General features: G+C 42.7%; 1 protein-coding gene across 2 annotated transcripts in view; it reads right to left on the minus strand.

Moving 5' to 3' along the window:
- The window catches only part of LOC117000104 (VWFA and cache domain-containing protein 1), an 88,772-nt gene that overhangs the window by 41,669 nt on the left and 23,650 nt on the right, over positions 1-23,453 (minus strand). For both annotated transcript variants that reach the window (XM_033067486.1, XM_033067487.2), the window contains exons 2-4: positions 18,823-18,885; positions 10,416-10,564; positions 57-163 (exon numbers count right to left, since the gene is read on the minus strand). In XM_033067486.1, coding sequence (XP_032923377.1) covers positions 57-163; positions 10,416-10,564; positions 18,823-18,885 — 319 coding nt within the window. The remainder of the gene's footprint in view (positions 1-56; positions 164-10,415; positions 10,565-18,822; positions 18,886-23,453) is intronic.

Below are 23,453 nucleotides of genomic sequence, written 5' to 3' on the forward strand. Positions count from 1 at the left end.
AAAAAAACCCTACAACAGGAGGAGAAAAAAACCCAAAGTAGAACTGTGCTGCTCACCAGAATTTAAGTCACGTCCAGGATTGAAGGCTCTGCTGTTGACAGTGGTGGAGAGTCTGTCACAGCTGATGGTTCTGGAAACGTTGGTGTTGAAATTCCCATCAAATCTGGAAAGACAACAACAGGATCAGCAATCCAACATTATTTATTAAAGCTGAATTTACAATGAAAATACAGCTTTTTAATGTTTCAATGTAAATAATTGTTTATAACACAGAGTTGAAATTCCCATCAAATCTGGAAAGACAACAACAGGATCAGCAATCAAACATTATTTATTAAACCTGAATTTACAATGAAAACACAGCTTTTTAATGTTTCAATATAAATAATTGTTTATAACACAGAGTTGAAATTCCCATCCAATATGGAAGGACAGCAACAAGAGGTCAATCAATTAAACATTATTTATTAAAACTGCATTTACAATGGAAACACAGCTTGTTTCAGAGTGCTGCAGTCAGTGAGACAATCCTTCAGGCAGAAGCCAGAGTGCAGGGATTGAATTAAAGCCCTTGGATGGACTGAGACATGTTAAATCACCCACACACAGAATGGGAGTTTAGGTAAAAGAATAAGCATCAGTTTGAGTGTAAGTTTAGATGTAAGTTTGAGTTTTAGGATAAATAAGTCAGTCAGTAAGTTTCAGTGAGAGCTGCAGTGTTTTAGTAAATAAAAGGTGCAGACACCAGAGTAGAAGAACAAGTTCTAGTGAAGGTTATCAAGCACACTGATGTTTTCAGGAGAGGCTCCAGGAGCTCCTTGTTAGACACCACTTAGACAAAACAGAACTCAGTGAGAATATTGCTGACATTTTTCAGCTAGAACAAGACAGATGTACACGTGGTTCACACGGATCCTGGTGTGTTAAGAAATTAGAATTCTCGTAAGTTGGGCAGTAGTGGTTTGAATTTAGGTGTTTGCTTGTTGGGAAAATCCTATATAAGATTATGTATTGGGGAGAGTTGGTGTTTTTTGCTTTTTGCCATTGCTTTTTGCCATTGCTTTTTGCTTTTTGCCATTGCTTTTTGCCATTGCTTTTTGCCACTGCTTTTTGCCATTGCTTTTCCACCCCTTTGCTGTGCCTGCAGCATCTCCATCACCCCAGCAGACGATCAGAGCTCCGGCAGCATCACCAGCCTCTCTGGTACCCTTGGGGACAGCTCCTGCTTCTGTTTGGGACTTTATACCAAACCTTAGCCTGGACTTTAATGTCTGTGACTGTGCCTTTGGAGACTGATGCACTTTTACAATAAATAACCTTTTTAACAACTGCAATAATTTAGAGATAACCCAGCATGAAGGGTGCATGCAGAGCACCGGGGTAACCCCACCCAAAGCAGCCAAACCTGAGCCCTGCAGGGGCTCATCCCCTCTGCTGGAGCTGTTTGCTGAGTTATTGGCAATCTCCTCCCAGAGAACTTCCCAAGCCTCTCCATGGAGGAAAAGACATTTCCCAGGAATGCAGCTCTTGGATGAAGGTTGTGGCTTTTCTTATCACCCTTCCAATGCAACCACTTCAAAAAATCCCAGCTCTTTCCAAGAGAGCAAAACTGTTGTTGATTTTTTGTTGGCTGGAGAATCTGCAGCCCGAGATTGATTGATAACGCATGGGTCCTACAGAAATCGTGTTTGTCTTGGGGCAAACCCAAAAAACTGCACATGAAACATCTCCATCCTAAAGAAATATTTCCGTGCAAGGCTGAAGAACAACCCCACAGTGAAAAATAATGACTTTTCAGGATGTAAACGGATTGTCCCAGAGCTCCCATCAAAATCTATTAGTGATGGCAACAGGATGCCTTGTTAGCAACCAACATTATTCATTTATTGCATTAAAATGCTTCAACGTGCTCCAAAAATCATCCAAGGCCTCAGCTCTTCTCAGGAAGCCACTGTTAGTAACCCACAGGAAGATGAATTTGTGGATGTTTAAATTATCTGCAGCAGAGCTGGAGAAGGGAGCAAAAAAAAAAATCCTGCAGCCCAATCCCATCCCTCCTTCTCACAGTAAAAAAGAAATACAGTTAATGGGGAAAAAATTATAAATAAAAGATGAAGAATTGTTTGAAATCTCACAAATTAAAGACCAGACCTGCCAGCCTTGAGCAAGGGCTGCCCCAGACTGGGCTAGGTGGGATGTCTGACTCAAATCCCCTTCCAGGTGCTGTCTGCCTTAAAATTGATTTTTTGCATCTTGCAATGGAGTGGTTTTGGTTCCATGGCACAAGGGCCTGGAGAACTGGAAATCAGGATGAGGAACAGGCAGCCCTGTGTCAAATCTGCATTACAATATTTGTCACCATTTCAATGACACTGGAGAATTTTCCATGTGCTTCTAAGTTTAATTCAGAATGCATTATTAATATAATTAAACATCTTCCCCATTAAAGGCACAATTAAAACCAAAGCCCCAGCACTTTCCAACCCATGTTTGTATTCTTAGCTGTAAATACTGGTTTTATCTTTCCTACCATGTTTATTCCTCAAGTTTCAAACTGCACAGACCTTCCCATCACTCACTTTGGAAGAAGTTAGAACAAACACAAAAAAAAAAATTGCATTTTAATATTTGAACACAAGCATTGATCAGCACCTTTTCTCTGACAGGAGACAATTATTACCAGTGTCTCCCTTTATTACCAGTACCTCCCTTAATTTTTACCAGTGTCTTCCTAAATTCTTACCTCTCTTTTAAATTTTTAATTTTTTTTTACCTGTGTCACTTAATTTTTATCAGCATCTCCCTTAATTTTTACCAGTATTTCCCTTAATTTTTCACAGTGTTTCCCTAAATTCTTACCTGTGTCTCCCTCAGCTTTAGCCAAAGTTTCCCTTAATTTTTTACAGTGCCTCCCTAAATTTTTACCAGTGTCTCCCTTAATTTTTTACTGTGTCTCCCTTGGTTTTAACCCAAGTTTCCCTCAATTTTTCCCTGTGTCTCCCTAAATCCTTACCACTATCTCCTTTAATTTTTACCAGTGTCTTCCTAAATTCTTACCTGTTTCTCTCTTAATTTTTTTCAGTTTTTTCCTGTGTCTGTCCCTTAATGTTTACCAGTATCTCCCTTAATTTTTTAGTGTCCCCCTAAATTCTTACCTGTGTCTCCCTCAGTTTTAACCCAAGTTTTCCTTAATTTTTACCAGTGTCTCCCTTTATTTTTACCAGTGTCTTCCTAAATTCTTACCTCTCTTTTTTTTTATTTTTTACCTGTGTCCCTTAATTTTTACCACTGACTCCCTAAATATTTACAAGTGTCTCTCTTAATTTTTTACTGTGTCTCCCTTAATTCTTACCTGTGTCTCCCTAAATCCTTACCACTATCTCCCTTAATTTTTACCAGTGTCTGCCTAAATTCTTACCTGTTTCTCTCTTAATTTTTTCAATTTTTTCCTGTGTCTGTGCCTTAATGTTTACCATCTCCCTCAATTTTTCAGTGTCCCCCTAAATTCTTACCTCTGTCTCTCTCAGTTTTAACCCAAGTTTCCCTTAATTTTTACCAGTGTCTCCCTAAATCTTTACCAGTGTCTTCCTAAATTCTTACCTCTTTTTTTTTATTTTTTACCTGTGTCCCTTAATTTTTACCAGTGTCTCCCTAAATTTTTACCAGTGTCTCCCTAAATCCTTACCACTATCTCCTTTAATTTTTACCAATGTCTGCCTAAATTCTTACTTGTGTCTCCCTCATTTTAACCCAAGTTTCCCTCAATTTTTCCCTGTGTCTCCCTAAATCCTTACCACTATCTCCCTTAATTTTTACCAGTGCCTCCTTGATTTTCACCACACCTCCCACTTTTTGAGCACGACCACAAAAACCTCTCTCGACATTTCACCCAAAACATTCCAGGTGACGACGCTCAGAAAATCCAGAACCCTCACGCCAAGATATAATTTTAAATTTTTTAAAAAACAGATTTAAAGCCAATAAATAAAAAATTAGATTTGGATTCACTTCCAAGCCATTTTGCTGCACCCCATCCCCCCCTGTGCTCCTCCTGGATCCCCTTTAATGAAGAAGGGATGGAAGCTGCATCCCTTGGGAGCGACCAGAGCCCACTTTGATCCGCTCCCCACGGAGCTCCACGTCCCTGCTGCCTTCCCCACACCTCCCCCTGACTGACGTGGGCTCTGATGTGCAAACTCCTTTGAACTTCACACACCAAATTCCCATCAGGCCACGCTCATTTTTATTCTCCTTCAACAGGATTTACGAGCGGGAGATGGGCGAGCGGAGGAGATAAAATGAATTTGCAGGAGCTTTGAATCCGACATCAAAACGCTGCTCGAGTGAGCTCCAATTGGATTTTGCTCGGCCTGAATTTACAGTGTAAATCAACTTCTTTTGTGTGTTTGGAGTTTAAGGGGAAAATGAGGGAGCTGTGGATAAAAATGGCACTTGAGCAGCTGCTCAGGGCTTCGCATTGTTTTAATTCTCTTTTTTTTTTTGCCTTTTCTCTCAGTTTATACAAATTCAAGCTGACATTAATATGCAAATGAAATTACATAAGTTCACTCAAAATTCAGTGTTTCCTTTGAAATTCCCAACTAGGCCTTGTTGGCTTGATTGCAAGGCAAGATTTTAACTCGTATTTTACATAAATACTTAAATATAGGGTTCCCACTGCTGGAAAACAATGTTTTTATGAATAAATTCAACCCAAAAAAAAAAAAAAGCTACTGATGGTTCAGTTACACAATTTCTTCTGGCAAGGTAGCAAAGTTGTTCCCATTATTTCAAGTATTCTTGAAAACTCCAAGTGTATAGCTGCTCTCAGATTTAAGGAGAATGTACAATGAAGGAGGATTCAACCCAGGAACAGAAATTATTCCCAACATCACTTTTTTAATGAGGAATTTCTATTCCAAATTCCATTTTTTCATGAGGAATTCTATTCCAAATCCCATTTTTTCATGAGGAATTTCCATTCCAAATTCCATTTTTTCATGAGGAATTTCTATTCCAAATCCCACGGTTTCATGAGGAATTCTATTGCAAATCCCATTTTTTCATGAGCAATTTCTATTCCAAATCCCATGTTTTCATGAGGAATTCTATTCCAAATCCCATGTTTTCATGAGGAATTCTATTCCAAATCCCATGTTTTTCATGAGGAATTTCTATTCCAAATCCCATTTTTTCATGAGGAATTTCTATTCCAAATCCCATTTTTTTCATGAGGAATTTCTATTCCAAATCCCATTTTTTCATGAGGAATTTCTATTCCAAATCCCATTTTTTCATGAGCAATTTCTATTCCAAATCCCATTTTTTTCATGAGGAATTTCTATTCCAAATCCCATTTTTTCATGAGCAATTTCTATTCCAAATCCCATTTTTTTCGTGAGGAATTTGCCCACATTAGAAGTAAAAACAAGAGCCCAGGAGAGAAATTTCCTAAATACACTTGATGGACAAAAGCTGCCAAGGGCAGGACTGTGCAGAGTCTCTCCATTTCCTAAAACATCCTGGGCTTCACTGCAGCCTGAAACTCTGTCAGAACAGCAAATACATCTTAAATTTCATTTCTTGTGGCCCCCCACTCCTGCTCTGGAAGTGCAGCTCTTCAGATATTGCAGCAGCCAAGGAACTGAATGGGATTCAGTTATCTCCCACTTAACTGCTCCAGAGAGGAAAGATAAACACAGAAAGAGCTGTGATAAAATTGAACTGCATTAGCAAATATTTAACCATCTTTTTAAAAAAAAAAAAAAAAAAAAAAAAAGGAAAAACCAGACCACTTCTGAAGGCAGTATCACAGTCAGGGAGTAAATGATTTTCAAATAGAGGTTTGTAAACTCCCTTATTCAAACAGCTCCATTAATGTTTGCAATGCACCACTGCCAAGTAGGGTGTTTTACCAACAAATATTTCTCCATTCCAGCTCCTTCCACAAATTTGGATTAATGCATTCCCTAAGCTCTTATCAGCATAGTTAAATAAAGAGCAAAAACAGATTTCCAGCTGCCTTGCAAGGCAGCCAGAGTGGGAGCAGTAATGAATGCCAGTGCCCCTGAACAGATGGATTTTGGAGACCTGGGGCAACTTCCCATGGAAAGGCAGCAGTGAAATTCATCTGTGGGCTCCAGGGGAGAAGGGGGTGATTCCAGCAGCTCCAAGGAGGAGGGGCAGTGAGGGGCACCCTCTCCCTGCTCACATCCCAAGGAAACTGCATTTCCCTTCCCTGCCACACCCCAGGACATGGAATGCTGAAGCACATCAGAGTGATGGGTCTTAAACCCGGCCAGAGAGGAGGATCAAGGTTAGTTCAGGGAAGACTTTAAAAGCATCATCTGGATTTTGTTGGAAAAGCTGCAGGAGCAGCTGCATTTCCTCACCAATGCATCTGAATAATTTATTTTTTTTTCTGGAAGGTGATCCTACTGCAGCCATTGCTGTGTTGAGAAAGCACTGGCCCTGAACACAACCAACTTCCCTGGCAAACTGGAACCACAGAAATCCACTTCTGGAAGTCTCCCACAAGAGAGCATCAATCACAACTTCTCCAGAAAAAGGCATTTTGTGTAATGGGCAGGAGACAAATACTGAAACATTGCCCACATATCCAACTTATTCTTAGAGTGGAAGGAGTTTGTTCTCTTTTCATCTGCCAATATTCAATATAAACCACCTCTTTATCTGCCTGCTGCCATCCAGACCAGTAACATCTCTATGAATGAAGTTATTCCAGTCATCACTCCCAAGCCAACCCCCTAATGCTTCCCAAAAATTTCTTAAACCCCTATGTAGACACTTCTCACAACTGACACATATCCCAGGAGTTCCCACTCCTGATAAATAAATTCTCTTTATTCTTGCTGCTCCACCAGCCCATTCCAGATCCAAGATTTCCTCAACACCTCCTGAGAGCTTTCAGGCACCAAAACCAGGAGACTCCAACTTGTACACAAAGGTATTTATCCTCTCCAGGAGAAAGACACTTGAATTAAAACATTGTCTGGTAAATCACCACCCAGTTCCATCATGACAGGGAATGTCTGAGACAGCATGAAATCCATTCCTCATGGCTTATTCAGCAGGCTGTGCTGGTGAGGAAACACAAAGGTTTGTTTTTCCAGCAGGGATTTCTTCCAGGATTAGAAGATGCATCTCACTTGACATCCATTTTCCTTATCTCCCATCAGTTTGCAAAGAGCCTGGAGCACTTTATCCACATTAAATCTGCTTGGAGCAGCCTCTTCCCAAGGAGCTGGTCCCTAGTGCCCAGGCTCTGACCCCAGGGACACAAACACAGCTGGAGGGTTGGGCAGGCACCAATTCCCACCCCAGCCATGGAAAGCTCTGCTCCCTGCCCTGCCCCTGTGCCATTCCCAAAGCTTGGTGAGGTAGAGCTGAAAATGCCAACAGAGATATCTGGAGCAAGGATCAACAAAATCCCAAACCCCTGCCCTGCTCACCCCTCCTCAGCAGTCCCTGCACATGGATTTAGGTGTGGGATTATTTCCCTGAGCCCAAGCACATTCAGAGCCTTTGGTAAAGCAGCTGAGTGTAATTTTATCAGGAAATATTTGTTGAATTAAGGCCTTGCCAAAACCACTCGATAGCCACCAACTGTGCTGCCTCATCCAGCAGGGTTTGCATATTCCAATTTATTTATTTCCACCACTTTCCAAACCAAGGTGGTTCCATTGCACAACCCTGCCTTGGAGGGGGCACAAACACAACTGCTGGTCTTACACCACTGAAACCAGAATATGATACAAATACACAAAACAGCAACCAAAAGCACAGCCAGGCTGGGAATTTTAATCCAGACTGGAATCACACAGAAACTCTCTCATCTGGGCTCTTCATTGCAAGAGCCAACACCATGTAATGGCAATAAAACAAATATTGCTTTCCCTGTCATATCTCACTACTCATTAAACAGCCAATTTAAATGCCAGGCTCATTTTCTAGCCCAGTTTGTGCTTTGTTAGGTCCTGTTTTCTATCATTTATTTATAGTCACCAGGTGTGGAAATCTCACAGTTTATCCCAAGCAACATGACAAACCAACGCTTGGATTTTCAGGAGCAATATGAGCAAACTCCTGGAAAATTTTGTTAATGGTAACAACAAATACAAACTGAAGTCAGCAATCTATTAAAAAAAAATGAAGAATAATAATAATTTAAAAATCCTTTCCAAGTTAATTTTCCCCAAACCAATCCAAACTTGCAGCATTCCCAATTCGAGGTCACTAAGTTGGACAATAAGAGGTTGAACACCACATGATGAACAGCCTTAAACACTGTGGGGAAACTTTCAAATTACTCAAAAATAGAAGATAATGCACCTCTGGCACTGTTCTTGCTCCAAATATTTGCTCAAATAAAGAGGCCACACGAGGAAACATCCAGATAAAGAGCACACAGAGTTCAGGAGTTGTGACACAAACATTTCACAGAACAAAAACCACAGGACTCAGCCAAGGCCAAGGCACAACCTAAGGCAAAGGATCTCATGGAAAAAGCAATTTTCACAGACAAATCTGGCTCTTTTTCCAGGTGACCTCTTCTGAAGCAGCAGTTAATAAATACTTTAACTAGAAAATTATAATTATTGTTGCTTTAGCACCAACACTGAACATTTTGAACACCAAGGATAAGCTGTTACCAGCAGCACATCCAATTTAACTTCCTGCAAGTGCAGGCCCAATTAGTCCCTCAATTAAACATGGAAGAATTCAAAATACAATCACACTCTCCAGGTGAATCAGCTTCTTTCCTGCTATTTTAACCAAAATGGGGAATCTCCCAGAAAGGTGATGCCACAGGGAAGGAAAAGGAAGGGAAGAGCAGCAGATGGGACAGGCAGAAAGGGGAGAAAAACTGAAATTATGGCAGAAACATTTAGACAAAACAGGCAATTAACAAAAACTTGGAATTTTCAAACAAAATACATTTTTACTTTTTTTTTTGCCTTGCAGATGATTTCCTACAGACAGCACTGGGTCCCAATGGTCAGATAAGCCTCAAGCAGGTCTTGCCAAGGTCCAGAACATCCTGCAGCTGATAAACTGATCTGGGAACCACTTAATTATTGATCCAAGTAACTGAATAATGAGAATCTCATTGTACAGCCTGAATGAGGAGCTGTGCAAACAACAAATTCACCCCTCTGCTTTGCTTTAAAGAGTGTTTGTGTTTGAAATGATCCTGGCAATGATCCTTATGCAAGTTCATCACAGGTAAAGAAATTTTACAGGATTTCCAAGCTATGCAATTTGGGAGGACAAAGTGAAAAGGAATTCACTGAATTTCCAGACTAAAAGCAGATTTCTCTTTTTAATGAGAAATGAGGCCACACTGACAAGGGGGTGCTAAATCCCATTTCTCCTTCCCCTCAGCCCTGGTTTGGAAGGTGTTCCTGCTGCCTGGTGATTCCTGCATGGATTTTGTGAAAAGTTTTCATTCTCCAAGAATTCCTGACCCTTTTGTCCACACTGCCAACAGCCTGGATGTGCCAGAATTTTCCACCTTGTCCAGCAGGAACTGCTCAGAGAATACCAAATCTGTGACCTTGGAGTCACCTGATGACCCAAATTACCTTCCTCTCTCTCAAATGTTTTTAAATCAGACTGAGATATAAACAATAAAAATCAGCCTGTTATCAAGGATTGCACAAACAGAAAGTTACTCTTGTTCTTTTCAAGCCCACATGGAAGTAAATGTTTCATATGTTCAGCATTGCAAGAAAATCACTCCTCTTTTATTGGAAAAATCAGAGCTTCTATCACACATCCCTACAGTTAGAAAATCCAAAGAAATCTCTGCAAATATGCAGCAAAACAGAAAAGATTCAAGAAATGGTAACAGAAATTATTAAAGACAACCAAGTGCCTGGATTTACTGCTCAAAACTCCTGCATTTAAAACCAAACCAAATGGGACATGAACAAATCCAGTTTCCAAGCAATGGACTCGATTTCCTTAAACCTCTGCTATCAAACAGCAGCATGTCAACCTGATTAAACTGGAACACAGTGCTGTTAGCATGTGATGCACTGACCAACTCGTGATTTTGGCTACTTCAAAGGACACAGAAGTCCCATGACCAGCCTGAGGAGAGTTATTGAGGGCAAGCAGTGTCTCAGTGCAAAAACAGTGCCTTGGACCTAGACAGACTCTTTTTGTATAGAACACTATGAACAAACTTTCTTCCTTTTATTGCTTCCAGCTGATTCCCAGCTCTTCTTTAAAGCCCATCATTAAATACTGGTGTGGCAGAAATGTAAAAGAAGCTGAGGACAAGATAAGGAGCTGTGCCTTCTCTGTTTTTATCCAAAGGAGCAGAAAACTCAGGTTATTTCACAAAGAAACCCTCCTTTTCTTCCCAGATCCCAGAATTTCCTACTCACTCCATCATGGATGGTGGGATGGTGCAGCAGTCCTGGATGGCAGTCAGGGGGGAGGTGAGGTGAGCAGTGTAGGAAGCTTCCACCACCTGCTTGTTCCGATTCACAACGTCCAAGTAGCGGTTGAACTTCTCACGGATTTTCTTTGCCAACTGAAAAAAAAACCAAAAGGAACTTTAAAACCAACTCAGTTTCTCTGTATTACTCCATTCCTTAACAAGCAATTAAAACCTGTGTTAAAGACAACTGTTTTCTGATTTGCTCATTGTTTTTATTTTTGTGGCTGAAGCAAGAAGTCAAGTAATTCATATTGGCTGCAGCAAGGAAATACAAGAAAATAAAATACATTTACCATCCACCAATGGGTGAAAATGTGTGAAAAGTGTGATTTCCATTATATAAACTTGCACTGAGAACTGACAGCTGGATGTGACATTGAGGTGCTGGCTCCAAGGATGTGATGGAGAATAAACCAGGCCATGAGTCAATTTATTGAAGTTCTATACATGGACACCTCAGGAAAGCCCAAATAATGAAATGCAAAGAGCCAGCAGCAAATCTCCTGCTGATGGGAGCAACCTCAGCAACCCAAATAACCCAAATACAGCCATGAATCTTCCTCTGCTCCTCAGCACCCTCTCCATCAGGTCTATCTGTGCAGAAATATTTCAGCACTTCTTTCATGGAGATTTGGGTAAAATAAGCCATGCCAGATGTTGTTTTACTGCTGCATTCCCTGCTGCTTTCCTGGGAGGCTGAGCAGTGCCTGGGTGGTTTTCTGTTGGATCCCTGGAAACTGGGAATTTTAGACTTTCTGTGCTGACAGGCACTGACCCCCAGGAGAACTCTGCATTTGACCTGAGGCTGTGGAGAAAGCTTCCAAAATTGAATGACAGAACTGGGATCATGGTGTGTAGTTTCAATAAAAATGTGTAATATCACACGGTGGAAAACTTAGAATTTGAGGTTTTAGAATAAGTAATATACAGAGGGCAAGATGAAAGTTTTAGGGCAGAGGTTTCTTTCTTCTTCACCTTCTTCTTCATGAGTCTGGGTGGTGTTTTTGTAATTGGACAGAAAAATCTGCATTGCAGGTCATGGGTGATTAGTTATTAGGTTAAAAGTAAAAATAATTTAGGTGGCATTTCTTAATTGGACAGATTGGCCCTTAAAAGATCTTGTAGAAAATAATACCCATCACCATTTTTAGCTTGCTAGCTAGAAGTGCTGTAGAACTCACTGTAATGTAAGTAAGAATTAATAAATACCTGAAAATAAATACGTGAATCCAAACAAGAAATACTGTCTCTCAGGCTTATAATCCCAACTCTAGCAAAAAAAAAAAAAAAAAAAAAAAAAAAAAAAAAAAAAAAAAAAAAACCTGCAATAATTTTCCTCATTGATTTAAAGCTCACTGTCCCTACTGACAATCCATACCTTCAATACAAACTGTAAAACCTCTAATTGATGATGTAATACAGCAGCAAGAAAATAATGACAAAAGTCACACCGGTGAAATTCCTCCTGAAGCCTTTTGTTGTCAGAGGGGACTCCTGATAAATCAGGACAAGGTTTAGAGGTTACTCTGATTTGTTAGAGCCAGTTTTGCTCCCTTCACAAAGTGAAAACAAACAGGTTGTGGCCCCTCCCATGCAATTCTCAGACCATTAAAAATAATTAGGGTGCCTCACTTTGGAAATAGCAAATTGGGTACTTCAACCCTTCTTTTTTAAATGCTTCTGGGGAAAAAATTAAATAGAAGTAAAATTAATGATTTTTTTGCCAGCAAATACTTGCAGGCTGGTGTGACCTGAGGGCTGGTGGCAGCTCTGCCTCTCCATGCCAGGCAGATTCCAGGCTTTGGGAAGGGCTGAGCCTGCTGGGACATGTCCCAGGCTGGACTGACTGTGCTGTCACATCAGAGCTCCTTTGTGTCCCCTCATTAGGCACCTCACAACGAGCCTGGCTAATGAGTGCCAGGGAAAAGGCAAAGGAAAGATCTGTGGCTGCTCCTGGAGCAAACAGGACAGTAAACACAGTTACCAGGAGGCAGCAGGTTTTACAAGGAATATTTCCTGAGACTTTCGCTCCTGGTCTTTCATCAAAGGCAGGAATTGATGAAATGGATTTGGCTTTTATTTTTTTTTTTTCTTCTGCATATTCTGCATCCCTATCACACCAACCAATTATATATTTAATAATCAGCCACACACATCCCAAATGAAAGAATCATCTCTAAGCAACAGACAGAGGTGTTGAATAATCAGAAATACTGTTTTGCATTTCTGCAAACTTCCCCAGAGCTAAATCAGCCCCTCAACCCACAGCACTCCTGCTCCTTGCACACCCCAAACCCTACAGGGATGATTTAACAGTGCTGCTGCTTTTGTGTGCTGGGGAACAGCCCTGGATTTCCCAGATCCCCTGCACTAACAAATGTCTGTGCTAACTCTTACCAACAGCCCATTTTGTCATGATTTACTCGGTTCTGTGGGGAAGGAGCTGATAACAGCACTGCTCTGCCTCCCCTGCTCCCAGGGAATGCTGCAGCTCCATGACAGGTCTCCAAGGAGCACAGGTTTAATAGGACCCTGCTCAAATGACTTGCAGAATTACACCTAATTAGTTCTGTGGAATGATTTATTGCCCAGGCACCAGAGGCCTGCTAATGGGCTCCTCCATGTTCCACATCCAGCACTATTAAATTGCTCCCAGTTGTTAAGATAATAAGCTGTTGGGGAGATCCTTCTCTGGTTTCCAGTAAACTTTCTTTTTGTCTGGCTGTACCCTTCAAATGTGCTCTTTTAAAGTGGATTCTCCTGGAGGGTCTCAAACAAACACAAGCCAAGTTTCCTAAATCAAAGCAATTAGATTTGATGGGTACAAAGTTCTCCTCTCAGTCTGGGCAAACGAAATGCCAAGGTAAACCAGATATCTGAATCTGGGATTTCTCTTTACCTGGAATCAGGAAGAGGAGAGAGAGCTGAAGTTTGCAGAGCATCATTAGCAGCCACAAAACCATCACAGGGCTGCAGAACAAAAGGCCTCTGGTTTGGAATCAGAGCTGCTCTCTGATAAATGAATGCTGCTCTAGCTGAGGGTTTGGTGCTGATGAGTTTTCACCTTCTAGGTTGAACGATAAAAGCACCCCACAGCCTTTGAATTTCACCCTGCTGTGCTGAGACTAAAGATCTGACAAATCTGTTTTTCAGAAGATCCTGTACTTCAGAAGCTGACAAAAAGCAAATGCTTTGTTCCCAATCTGTGTCTCCCATGGAAAAACCTCTGGATGGCTCAAAGCCATCCCGTTATTTTTCTGAAATGGGATCCAGCGCCTGGGTCGGGGCAGGAGTCAAGTGCGTGTCAGCAAGGAGGGATCTGAAACCTCCCAGAGCTCCAGACACCATTCCCTGCTCATGGCTGCAAGAACTGACTTTGTCTGATCTAAAGAACTCTAAAAATATTGCCTCTGATAACAAAGCTCCCAATGATCCAAATCACTTCAAAACCAGCGAACTCAATAAAGCCACCAAGGGCAAGATGATCCAAAAATAATTTTCTGTTGAAAATTTCTTCAAATGAATAAACTGTGATAAGAAACCATGACAATTTAACTGAGAATTAAATATTCTAATTCATCAAATCGAGAAGTATCACCCAGATGAAGCCTAACAAAACAAACTTTAATTCCATAGCTGGGCTTCACCTCCCTCCCAAACTTTATTCCCTTTTCAGGGTGATGCACTCAGCTGCTGTCACAGTAAAAGCTGCAGGCTTAAATCACCTTCTCCTCTTTCTAAATAAAAACCTGAAGTTTTTATCCAACACATACCCTGCTTTTTTTAACCTGCCTGGAGCTGAGGAGCTGCTGGATGCTGATGGATGCCAGACCCACACTGGCTCCAAAACCTCCAAAGTAGAGAAAGAGAGATAACAAATAATGAAAGGACAGAACCCTGAATATGAAACCGTGCTTACAAAACTGTTGAAGCATTTTTAAGGCAAAATGGAAAATTGTGCCCTCAGTCAGGCACAGAAAAGGGGCAGGGGTGTCCCATATCTGGGTGGGTACCAAGTGTGACAGACACTTCCTGCTCCCACAGAAATGCTTCAATTCACCCATTTTAATGGAGACTGAAATGAATCTGGATACCTTGGGATTGACATAAAATATTATTATCCTACACAAAGCACTTTTTGCCTCATCTCAAAAACAACAGCAAGGGGAAGCCTCCTTGGGCAGTTCTCAGATTTCTGTGTTTTCCCCTCGATTTTAATAAACAGCACAATAAGCAGTGAGTGCTCTCTGGGAACAATGCAGCCATTAGCTCTGCTTTCCCTGGATTTCCTCTGGCAGCTGACACGCAGCCAAAGCCCTTGGGTTTGCAGACAGGTTGGACTGTAACACCTGTTTCTATTACTGCAGCACCCCTGGGTACTGCACTTCAATTGTCACCATCTCCACTGACAACCTTTCATCACAACATCACTGAGCTCCTCTAATTTTCCCAGAGACATTTCCCTCATTTGCATCGTTCCCTCGAGCTTTTTTTATAAAGCTTCTTCCCCCTCAAAGCTCCACAGCTCTGAAGTCTTCCCTTTGCAGGGAGCTCTGAGGGAAAGCAGAGCTCCAAGGTGAGGTTTTATTTCTGGCTGCAGCTTGAAAGCCAAGGTATTTTTCATGTTTCCAAGCCTGTATATAAAATATGCATCAGTGGAGTTGACAGGCAGGGATGCCAGGACGGACTCACAGGCAGGGATTTAACACTGTCAAGTTCCTTGCAAAGGATTGCTTACACATGGAAGAGCTGAGTTAGAATTCTGAGGTTTAAATTCTCTCTATAAACCAGAAAAATCTGGAAAAAAGCATCTCTCTCCAACATCCACCAGGCATTCATCCTGCTGCTCTACCCCAACTGTGCATCCACGGATTCCTCATCCAGGAAACTTCTAATGCTGTTTATTTTTCATCTGTGTGGCTCAAGGAGGGATCACAGAATCACCTCCAGCTTCATCCCACACCTCTGTTCTAATGGATTCTAACCACTCATGGAATCCTGGAATGGTTTGGGTTGGGAGGGACCTTAAGGATCATTTTGTTCCACCCCACCATGGGCAGGGACACTTTCCATGGTGCTCCAACCTGGCCTTGGACATTTCCAGGACTTCTGTGGCCTCCCCATCCTCACCTGGAAGAATTTCTCCCTAAAATCCCATTTAAAGCTCCCCTCCTTCAACTAAAGTCCATTCTCCCTCGTGGAAAGTCCCAGTTCCTGCTTCTCTGGATGCCACTGAAAATATATTCCATTATTGCAACCAGGATGCAGGAAACCACTTCCCAATGTGCATTTTGTCACGGAAACCAGCACTCATTTGAGGTTTTCTACTGGCCAGTACCTCTGGCAAAGCTTCCCAAGATTTATTCCAAGGAAGATGTTAAACAGGATGCACAGCAAAACCTAGAGAGAGGGCCACAATGCCTGAATCATTCTGGAAGTACATTAAACACACAATAATTGCCTTTTATTGTGAGGCTCACAATTCATTAAAGTGTGTGTGAACACACCACTTTTCACAGCCAGGGAACATGATGTGCTCCACAGCTAAATGTAATTTTTTCAGCACATTTCAGATCTACTTCCTCCCCAAAGACCTCTCTGCCCAGTCCAAAGCCAACCAAACTAAAAATCCAACCCACCAGCAGCATGGTCTGAGCTTTTCAAGCCTTTTCTCCTCAAAGCTGGTAAATCTACTCCTGCTGGAGATCATTTCACCCCCTCTCCTGTGTGGAGATCTCTCTCCACATCACAGAAAGCAGATGTCTGGCAGGACACTGAACACACACTGACTTCCTTGAACTCAGCTAATGTTGATTTTCCCCTCATAAAACTCCTCCTCTCCCACTTTATTTACACCACTAACTCACACCACTGCATTCTCACATCATATGAGAGTTCTGTGATACTGAAATTACTCTCAGGGAAGGAATCCAAGTTATTTTTGGCCATTGCCATGCCATTTTTAATAACCTATTCAAAGCAGAAAAGGTTTTGTCTGTCAGGTACAACAGTAATTCTATAGCTGCAGACCTTCAAAGTGTAACCAGTCCAGTGCTGAGAGGTAAAACTGCTCCTTGTGTGGCACAAAGAAAGCCAAAGGTATTGAACAGTTAGGCCTGAAGGCCAACAGCTGGAATCTTTCACTTTTTCAATAAACTGAGAGTCATTATTTACATGGTTTGGTATAAAAAACCCACCACCCCCACAACAATTCAGCACTCTGCCAAAATAAAAAAAAAAAAATCCTGACATAAAACTGTCATTAATTGCCTTTGGATATCAGTTGCTACAAAAATGTTAATGAATGACCAAAGCAGAAATGAGATTTCTCTGGCAGGGGATTTCATTTGCTTACATTTGTTTGCCTTTGCTCAAGATGATCCCATTCAATGTCCCACTCTTATAAAATTCAGGTTCTGTTGCTGGGGATTCATTAGGGCTAAAAGATCTGGTTATTAATGAACCAGAAGTGCTCAATTATTCTTCCTTCCACTTCACTGTAGAGCTTTTAACCACAGTAATTACACTTTACAGAGCCCTGTGTGCCCCCCTGACAGCTCCCAATCCATCACCCCACCTCCAGTGTTTGGACAGCTCTTTAAATCCACTTGGGATGAACACAGACATCTGCCCTGGAAATAAGGACTGTCTTTTCCTCAGTGGAGAATCCATAGTCACGACTTCAAAGAAGTTTTAATCCAGTTTCTTGGTTTCCCAAAAACACTTTTGCCTTTCAAAAGCCATCTGATATGTCTGATCCAGCCCACATGGCCCTTCTGTGGAGCACAGACCACCCAGAAACACTCCTGGAAATGCTGCCCTCCACAGCACAGAGCCAGAGAACCCATCTGAGGGATGTGGGGATGCTTTGGGATTTCAGTTGTAAAAATCAGGTGACAATTATATTCCCATGCTTGTAAGCACCCACCTGGGCATGGCTACAGGGGAGCCAAAACCTCCAAAGGGCTGGGAAGGGTTTGGAGCACCAGGAGGGGATGAGGGAGCTGGGAAGGGGCTGGAGAATCCCTGAGGGAGCTGGGAAGGGGCTGGAGAATCCCTGAGGGAGCTGGAAGGGGCTGGAGAATCCCTGAGGGAGCTGGGAAGGGGCTGGAGAATCCCTGAGGGAGCTGGGAAGGGGCTGGAGAATCCCTGAGGGGGCTGGGGAGGCTCAGCCTGGAGAAAAGGAGGCTCAGGGGGAATTTCTGGCTCTGCACAAGTCCCTGCCAGGAGGGGACACCGGGGGGATTTGGGATCTGGGAACAGGAACAGGAGGAGAGGGAACAGCCCCAAGCTCTGCCAAGGGAGGTTTAGATTGGATTATTTGGGTTTTCCAGCCCTGGCACAGCTGCCCAGGAGTTCCCATCCCTGGAGGGATTTAAAAGCCCTGTGGATGTGGCACTTGGGGACACCAGGTGGCCTTGGCACTGCTGGACTCAATAGTCTTAAAAGTCTTTTCCAACCAAAAAGTTCCTTACAATCCCATTTGAACCAGCTCTGCTTTGACTTCTTCCTCAGTAAAAAAAAAAAAAAAAAAAAGAAGACTGGAAATGTCACCCTTTCCAGGAAGCACAACTTGCAGTGTAATTGTTTCTGAATTCCATGAGCACTCTGAATCCACACAAACCATGCCATGCACTGACCTGCTCTGGGAACCACAATGGGGCTGAGCAGCAGCTCCCCCTTCCCCAGGGAAAGCCCCACTCTGAGGAGCTTCTGAACATTAGAACTGGTTTGATAGGGGTCTAGCAAGGTCAGGTTACTCCTGAAGATTCTTGATTAAATTGGGAAGAAAAGCTGGTTCTTTGTTCCATTTCTTCAACCAAAACCTTCACCACAAACATAACTGGTATTTAATTTCTGACAGAATAAAACATGACCTACTTGATCTGATCCAAAATGAATTTTAAAAATCTACACACATGTATTAAAATGCAAACTGCCCATGTGTTATCTCAATGTTAAATTGAAGAGTTAAATGTTAAAATGTGTTCCTGTAAAACTCCACAAAATTACAAGAACCTCTCAACCACACCTGTGATTTCCACAAAACACCATTTCCACATCATAATAATATGAATGGGTTTACTTTGAATTTGAAATTGAAAAAGAGACAGTTCCAACAGGAAAGCCTGACAATTAATGGGAGCCACTTCATGAGGGTTCTTTTGTTCCCAAAGGGCAGCCCCAAACCAAGCAGATGGAAATGCAAAATTCTCAAAAGCATCATCAGCACAGGCAGCCCATCCCCTTTTGTGTTCTATTCCACTGAGGTTTGAAAGGAGCCACAAATCCAGGCAGGAAGAATTCCCTGAGCTCACTGTGCCAGTGGAGGTGGGAATTTTGGGACTCACCTGTTGAACTTCGCTTTCTCCATTCGATATTTTCTCCGTGTACACGAAGGAGTTGAATATCCTCTGCAAGAGAAACCAGAAATGATGTGTGAGAGGCTTTTCTGTCATAAATGTCACAGCAGAGCAGCTCCCAAAGGTGGATGGGTGAGGAAATGGGGTCAGAGCAGCACCAAAGGGAATCGTGTCTCCATGTGGGATCTGCATGGAGAGGCTGATTTGGAAGGCAAAGAAGAACAGGGCTTTTTTTTCCAAACATCTGTTTATTTACCAAACTGACACAATGTGCTAAAAATAGTTCCACGTGCAAACTTTAACCCCTCTTTTGCTAAACATTTAACCCAGTATAACTACTTCTAAAAGTATTTGTTTCCAACTAAAACATGAGAGGCTGGGAGCCAAATTTAGATAAATTTAATATGTGAAAAGAGACAAGTGAGACCACATTTGAGACAAGCAGATCAATCTCATTAATAGCCAAAAAAAAAGATAAAAAAGATGTATCAGAAGATGGAAGTGAGAGCTCTGTGCTCCTGTGGGAAGCTCAGTTCCCAGGGGGACAGTGACAGTCATGCTGCCATCCCTGTTCACAGACAGAAGGAAAAACACTCAACAATTTGTTATATTCTGCTTCCAGACTGAAAAATAAGACTGGAAAGATTTGGGGTTACACCAACAGCACTCCTAAAAAGTTTGCCTGATCACTTAAGCTTCTCTTGCCAGATTTCTCACTTCCAAGGGCAGCTTTCTCCTTGGGGACAGTGGGGCCACCCCCACCAGAAAATGCACAAAATCCCTAAAATACTCCTTAGCTCTCTTAACAACAGTAAGAGCTGTAAGAGCAATAAATGGGGGCTATTTTGGGATTTCACTGAGGGAATGGATCCCACTCCTATCAGTGACACTGCATCTGGCAAAGGACAGGAATTCCCAAACACCCTGGGTTGTATTATCAGCAATAACAACTGCAATCACCAAAAACTCTACATTTCATCCAAATTCATCTCCCTGACAACTCCTGGAGTCCACAGCTCCAGGAGTTCTTTTGATGCAGGTTCAACTGATTCCCTCCCAGCACAGCTACAGGCAGCTAGGACTGGCAAAACCAGCCTGGAAAATCCTTTGGTGTGCTCACCATCATCACTTCCCCTTATCCCTCTCCCTGCTGAGGGCTTGAGGAATTTCAAAAATGTGAACTCTTCATTCTGAAGAAGCATTTGGAAGGGCAGCAATAAATCTTCTTGGCTTACAAGGCTCAGAGATCCAAGAAGGGGGGGGCAGAGGAGAAAAAAAGAAAGGTATCTACTTTTAAAAGCTGCCTGTACTTGGAGACTTCCTCTTCATCAAGACCTTTGTTTAAAGTTCTGCTTGGGTACTTTAACTACAAACACATTGGCTTTTTTTTTTCCTCCCTCAGGAGATGAAAAGATAACTTAAACATCAGAAGGAGATACATTAAAGCATGTCATTTTGATGCAAAATGTTTTAAATGAATTGAATTTTTCTGTCCATGCAGCGTTTAGTGTGCAGACATCAAAAGGAATGTGGAGGAAATCGACTGTCAGCCCCTGAGAATGGAGCTTTCTGTCCCTAGCACAAAGCTGACCCTTCTTCCACCCTTTTCACATGTAGCCCGTTTATGAACTTGCAAAATAATGCCAGAGAACATCATCCATGGTTATGTAAGAGTCACAATGACAGCGGGAATTTATTTGGCTTGGCTTTTAACCTATTTTGAATTAACTGATTTCTTTAAAATGCTCTGGTATATTCTGTTGTTTTAATTAAAAGCACTGTGCATGGCAGAGAGGGGGAAGCAGGGATTTCTTACTCAAACTGAGCACAAATAATGAGTAAACCAACAGTAAAAATCGAGTAAGGATTGAGAATCCAACCCTGAGGCTACACACGAACTGCTCAGCCCCTGCCTGGATCCAGTCCCTGCTCGGGATATCTGCTCCCTGCTCAAGAATTCCTGGGCACAATTCCACCCCAGGAAATAATAAAAAAAAATATTTAAGCTAATTTCACTGACTTAAAAGTGCCCTAACTTTAAGCAGAAAATCAGAGCTAAGTGCCAACCTCAAATAAAATTGAGGGAACTTCATGGGAGAGAAAATCAGCCCCACACACAACTTCAGGAAAACAGTCTAAATATTTAGGAGGACTAGCCCTGCAGTTTACACAGCCCATTAGCATCTGTACTTCATTCTTCCCACCCCTCTTGTTAAATTGGCTCTGTGGAGCAGATGGCAGCAGGCTCAGCTCCCTCACAGAGCAATCCCACACGTGTTGAATGCGATGCTTGCCCGGCGTTCTTTGCCACAGCCCAGCACCACTCGCCCTCCCAACGTGGGGAGGCTGTGCTGGATCAGCATCCAAGTTTTCCTCTGGATCAGCATCCAAGCTTTCCTCTGGATCAGTATGCAGCCTTTCCTCTGGATCAGCATCCAGCCTTTCCTTGGGATCAACATCCAGCCTTTCCTTGGGACCAACATCCAGCCTTTCCTCTGGATCAGTATCCAGCCTTTCCCTGGGATCAGCATCCATCCCTTCCTTGGGATCAGCATCCAGCCTTTTCTCTGGATCAGCATCCAGCCTTTCCTCTGGATCAGCATCCAGCCCATCCTTGGGATCAGGACCCAACCTTTGCTTGGGCTCACCATCCAGCCTTTCCCTGGGATCAGCATCCAGCCTTTCCTTGGGACCAACATCCAGCCTTTCCTCTAGACCATGACTCAGCCCTTCCTTGGGACCAGCATCCAGCCTTTCCTCTGGACCCATCCCTTCTCCTGGTTCAGCCTCTTCCCTTGAGCTGCTCCTCCAGCATACATGGAATATCTCCATCCCCACCACCACTCCCAACATCCCAGCACACACATCCTCAAGCCCTCAAATGCCACCTTTATTTTATTCTATTTTTCTTCCTTTGTATGCAGTACTGAACTGGGGAAAACCCCTTTGTTTTCACATCCAGGTGGAGCTATGCCAGTGCTGTGACTGAAGCAATGTCTACTTTCCAATACCAAAAAAATAATGTTGGAGAGTTTGATTTATCTGACACTTCCCACAACAGCAAGAGGACAAGTGCAAACAGCCTTAAGCTGAGGCAGGAGATTAGGGTCAGATACTAGAAATTTTTTTCACTGTTTTTGGGGTTAGGCTGCTCAGGGAGGTGGTGGAGCCCCCATCCCTGGAGGTGCTCTGGACCTGGAGCTGGGAGATGTGGTTTAATGGTTCCAGTGGGGAACCATCAAGCTGGACTTGATGTTAAAGGTCCCTTCCAACCCTGATCATTCTCTAATTCTACTATTTCAAAGCTTATTATAACATTTCTAAGGATTCTTTTGGAGTTATTCAGACACTGGAGAGCAGCAGCACTTGCCTGGCTGTGGCTGCAGATCTCAGCTCAGGTTTAGGCTCAGTGCTGCTGCCAGGGGCTGAGCACAAAGCCCAGAACCATCCCTGGCAACACCCAAATCCTGGGCACATCATTCCTGCTCCTCACCTCCCCAGCCCTCCAGTTTGGCTGCACAAACACAAGCCCAGGAGAGAAAACCCTGGAACCTGCAGGGATCCACAGCAGCTCCTCAGCACAGCCAGGAGGGGATGCCCTGGATGGAGTCCTGGGGAAGCTGAGGTTTGTTTTCCAAACACACATTCCCAAAGTATCAGACCCTTCCTTTCCTAAGCTCTTCAAGTACCTGGCAGGTCAAAGCCCTTGCAGCTTCCTAGGAAATTCTCCTGTGGCACCTCCATGTAACCTTTAATGCCATATCCTTTAACTGCCTGGCCTTTAGCTTTGAACAACAGGACAAATATTTGATAAGAGAGAGAAATCAGGAAGCAAGGAGAGGATTCAGGAGCAGGGGGCTGGGACAGGGAAGATTTGGGCCACCAGCACAGGTGGGGTCTGACAGTGATGGATGGCCCAGCACTCAAAGCACATCTCAGGGTAGGATGGAGTCAGGTTTCCCACCAAACCAGAGATAAGCTCGAGTTTAGCTCGTGGTGTCCCAAAAATTCCACTTGAGAAACTTTTATTTATCTGAAACTGAAGGCAATTCAGTTTTAAATCTGGGAGAAGACTCTAAACCAAGCACAGCATAAAAAGTAAAATATTAACTGGCTCATTCCCTCAGTTCCTCAGGATTAAAATGCACTGCAGTGAGGAAAACACTTCTAAAACTCCAGTCTGACTGTCAGCACAGCATCAAAACAAACAAAAAGCCACCACCCCCAAATCTCCAAGGTCCCCAACCAAACACAAGCACCAACTGCTCTCAGAGCACTCAACCATTTGCACATCACTTTATCTGCCAGACAAGACACGAATCCATCTCCCTGACAACAAAAATAACATTTTTTTGAGACAAAGAGAATGAGGGAAAACAAACACAGGATTAGTAAAATAGCCACTGAGCTGTAAATATATTGAAGCTGCCTCACCATCCATACAAGCCATTTAAAAAAGAAAAAAACCACCCATCTTTCAGCAGGTTTAGGGCATGGACTGCTGTTAACTGTCACATTTGGTTAAGGACTCAATGACAAAAATCAGCAATATTAACAAAGTTACACAGGATAATAAAATGTAGGTGTGTCAAACACAAGTAGAATTAGCTCAGCAGGGC

The sequence above is a fragment of the Catharus ustulatus genome, chromosome 9, assembly GCF_009819885.2.
Source record: "Catharus ustulatus isolate bCatUst1 chromosome 9, bCatUst1.pri.v2, whole genome shotgun sequence".
Taxonomy (NCBI): Eukaryota; Metazoa; Chordata; class Aves; order Passeriformes; family Turdidae; genus Catharus; species Catharus ustulatus.